The sequence below is a fragment of the Olea europaea genome, chromosome 6, assembly GCF_002742605.1.
Source record: "Olea europaea var. sylvestris chromosome 6, O_europaea_v1, whole genome shotgun sequence".
Lineage (NCBI taxonomy): Eukaryota > Viridiplantae > Streptophyta > Magnoliopsida > Lamiales > Oleaceae > Olea > Olea europaea.
This window is the reverse complement of record NC_036242.1, coordinates 26699109-26703642: the sequence shown is the minus strand read 5'-3', so window position 1 is coordinate 26703642 and position 4534 is coordinate 26699109. Positions and strand designations below refer to the sequence as shown.

The following is a 4534-nucleotide window of genomic DNA, read 5'->3' as shown; positions in this document are numbered from 1 at the left end:
ATTTACCGTGAACTAAATTCAAGATTTTATGATAGACAATATTTTTGGTACAACAAGTATGTGATTTGTTTTTGACAAAATGTTTGATCAAAACTTTTATATTTTCTCTTGTTCTAGTTTGGGACAATGCAACATACAATTGGCCATGAGAAAATACAGGTTCTGGAAGATATAAACTAGCAAAATCTATAGTTTGACCTTGAGATTTGTTAATGGTCATTGCAAAACATGGACGAATTGGAAATTGAGTTCTTTTAAATGATATAGACTGTTTATCGCCTTCAAGAGGAATGAATGGAATTCTAGGTAAAAATACTTGCTTTCCACGATATTCTCCTGTCCCAATTTAAGCTAAGATAACATTCTGCTTAAAGTCACGACAAATAAGTCTAGTCTTATTGCATAAACCTTCTGCAGGATTAATATTTCTGAGCAACATAACTGGACAATTTTATTTTCCAATATGAGTTCATGTGGAGGTATACCGTTTGGAGCTAGACTATTCAAAAAATCTTCATCAATAAATCATTCACTTTTATTAATCACTTCATCAAAACTAAAATATATAACTTTCTCTCCCGAAATTTCTTTAAGTAACATATTGTTTATTAAATCTACATATTTATTTTTTGGGGTTAAAATAATTCTATTCATTATAATATGTAGGTTGTCTCCATATGTCTGGAAATTGGAAAACACAATGTCAATTAATTCCTTCAATGATTTAAATTCATCTTCAAAATTGATGGTAATATCTTCAGGAAGTGTAATCTTTTGGCATGAATGTGTTCTCTCTATTCCATTTCCAATCTTCAGCAAATATTCAGAGAATGAAGGATCTAATTTAGCTATCATATTTTCGATTAATGCTAACTGTGTAAAAGAACGCCATAAATGCGAAAAAACTAAACTTGCCTTCATTATATCGTATTTTGATCCTCTTTGTACTACCGGTAAAACTTGTCGAAAATTTCCTCCACACACAATGACTTTTCCACCAAATGGTAATTGACATTCAGTAATGTCTCTTGACATTTTATTTAAAGCCTCAAAAGCATATTTATGAACCAATGGTGTTTCATCCCAGATTATTAGCCAAGCCAATGCTAAAAGTTTACCAAGCGCAGACTGTTTACCCACCTAACAACGCATATCACAACTTACTTTAAGCGAAATTTTGAATCTTGAATGTCATGTTCTACCAACTGGTAATAAAGATGCAGCTACACCTAATGATGACGTTGTTAGTGCGATAAGATTTTGAGATCGTACACCAAAAAGTAATGTCTTGTACAAATATGTTTTTTCAGCATCTCCTGGGCCATCAATAAAAAACATTCCATTCTTATCATTTAAAACACAATCCAAAATAATATCATAGGCATTTTGTTACTCTTTATTTAAACTCTTACTATAATGTATGTATGACTGAAAATTAATATTGGTTGTTTCTTCAGCAGTCATGGTTTCAAAGGTATCATCATCATTCATAGTTAAATTAAAATCTACCAAGCAAAAATCAATTATATTCTTACCAGCACCTTCTAAAAAAGAATTTATAGTGTAAAGCTTTCATCACAGCACTTTGTTGTGTGAAACCTATATGTAAATAATCTTCTATTATGAAATTCTTAAATTTATCCCATAAATTCCTTGGATTTGTAGGGCAAGACAAATAGTCGCCACAGTGATATGGGCATTTGGTAAGCAATTGCCTCAGATAAACACGTTTCAGAATAGCTATTTCCACTAAGAAGACCATGGGAATGTGTTGATCCACAATAAGTAGATAAAACAATACCATTGACTTTTTTAAATCTTTAAAAGATTTTGGCCCTCTAATATGATTTAGCAAAACTCTTAAAAAATACCTCTCACCTTCACATGGATTAGGACTGACTATTCTACCAATAACATTTTTGCTTTTTCTGGGACTCCAAATTCGCATGGGTGTATCCCATACGAAATAGGTTGGAAATTTTTTATACAGTAGAGTTTTTGTCTTTTCATTTCAAATATTCATTCTAAAAAATTCTGTTAACATTGCTCGGTGAACAGAATCCTTATTTATAACATTCGATAAATTATCTGTCTCCTTGTATGTAACCGTTTGAGCATCTTTAGTAGGTAACTGTAAAGAGATTGCTGTAGGAGATATATTGAATAAATCAAAACTAAATATCCTCTACATAGCTTCAGGTGGAGATATCCATCTAACTGTTTGGTATTTTGAAATCTCATCAACGAATTGTTCGTTTGTTTCTTTATTTAAACTAAAATGAATGCGGTAATGTCCTTTATATACATACTTGTATAGATATTTAACAGCTTTAATTGAAGAACATACCTCCACATTAATGTGACAATCATATTTAGCTAAAATGTAAGGATTATACAGTACAACCAATCTATTATCCAACATACACATTCTTACTTTAACACTTACACCATCATTGCGACGCTTGTAAAGTGGTAGGAATCATTACCCAAAAAAGTATTTTCAATGTAATCTCTCGGATATTTATTTTTACACAAAAAATTCTTATCTATACAAATATTCTTAGGATTTAAATTCCCACAAGGATCATGCATCATATGTTTTACAACAGTAGCATGCAGGTAAGGGTATTTTTTTTGTCCGGTATTTTTTGATGACACAATTTCATCGACTTGTACAGAGTTTTGGATCTTAGATTTTTGTTTAAATATAAGGAGAAAATGAGCGTGAGGTAATCCTCTTTTCTGAAATTCAATCACATAAACATATGCAGCAATAGGACCCAACAACTTTCCCTTAATCAAATCTGTCTTCAGTTTCTCAAACTTGGCACGAAATATTCGCACTAACAAATCTGGCCTATTCTGTATTTCATCATTGTATTTCAATTCACATTTTATTTCAAGCCAATTTGAATTACATGTCATTGTCAAAAACACATCAGGTTTACCATATCTCTGAACTAAAAACATTGCATCCAAATATTTTTTAGTCATGTTCCTAGGATCCCCAACAAAATCAGAAGGCAACACCAATGATCTACCAATTTTATAACCTCTATTCTCACCATTTTATATACTATCTACAATTCCCTGATATAGTTCAGCTCTTATAACCTTTTGGTTATTACGAAAGTAGTCTAATTTTGCTGTTTCAATTTTCACATACATATCCACAACATATTGCTGTAAAAGTTTGCTAGCATGTAAAAGAAAATAATTATTTACACACCTGATTTGAAGCTTGTAATAACATTATTCTCGACATGATACAGTCATTTGTTTTTTCTTTGCCTTCAAAACTGCAAGAAAGAAAAGAATATATCAACAAAAACTTCATTTACTAAATGCAATTAATAACATAAATAAATTAGTTTAAAAAATAGAAATTACTAAAATCGTTTACCATAGCCTTCTGCTTCCAATAATTGATCCGCACAGTGGAATGATTAACTTCTATTAAATTCTGACAAACTGAAGCTTGTGAAACACTTACATTCAGCTTTTCAATACCTTCAGGTCATCCAGGTTCTCCATACGGGTAAAGTAGTGGATATTGGAGAGGATCATAACAATCATAATAGTATTAAACTTTATATGCATTACCTGAATATCCATAAATTAATAAATCCCGACCTCTAGTATTTGTAGATGGGTCATCGTCAACCTAAACTACAGTCACTTGTTCTGATGTTGGTAAGTTATATATTCTTTGATCAACACATGATTAGACTTCAGTAAAATACAACATGATTCTAAATTACTAACTCCACTTAATGATCGGAAAAATTTTGAATAGGGATTTTTGTTTAGAACATCTATCAACTTTCTTAAAGTAAACTCATAAAATTTGTCAGAAGTATTCAGTCTATTACAAATTTCATTTTCAGTATCATAGAAGTATAACTGTAAATACGTTGAATTCTCATTCTTTGGCACAAGTGAGTTTATGAAATGGTATACTTGTCCTTGAACTCTGAAAGTATATATACCTTTATTATTTTTACACAATTCTTTATCATACTTAACACCAAACGAAATAAATGCAAAACAATTGTTGTAACTACGAACAACATTTTTAAAAGCTACAACCTTTTCAGATGTGGAAACAAATAAATCATACATTTCAGGATGTATATCATGTAACTGTAATTTGACATTTCCATCACAACAACAAAAGCCTTTGCTTTCTCTATAGAATTTTGTAGCACCACAATGACCACAAATTTTATAAGATGGCAACACATAATGTTGATGAGGAATACTTGCTTTACCAATTTTTTCTGCATATTCAACACTCATGCTCACGTTCCTTGATTCTCTTAATTCAAAACGTTGATTAGCATCACCTACAAGAAAAAAGAAAAAAGAAAAAAATTTGAAAAAAAAAGGAAATTGTCAGGAAAAAAGCATTCAATATAAATAAACTAAACATAATTATATATAAAAAATGACCAAATAAGAGCTATAAAAAAATCTCCGAAGAGTTCGCAGAGAACAATTGATCTCTGTGAACTGTGAGAAGTGCGGAGAAGTT

At 30.6% G+C, this 4534-nt stretch overlaps 1 protein-coding gene across 1 annotated transcript in view; it reads right to left on the bottom strand.

The window, feature by feature from the left end:
- LOC111395331 overlaps positions 1-1948 on the bottom strand; it is a 2582-nt gene extending 634 nt beyond the window's left edge. The window contains exons 1-5 of the mRNA XM_023021314.1: positions 1600-1948; positions 1413-1505; positions 1207-1316; positions 916-1140; positions 700-873 (exon numbers count right to left, since the gene is read on the bottom strand). Coding sequence (XP_022877082.1) covers positions 700-873; positions 916-1140; positions 1207-1316; positions 1413-1505; positions 1600-1948 — 951 coding nt within the window. The remainder of the gene's footprint in view (positions 1-699; positions 874-915; positions 1141-1206; positions 1317-1412; positions 1506-1599) is intronic.
- Positions 1949-4534: the final 2586 nt, after the last annotated feature.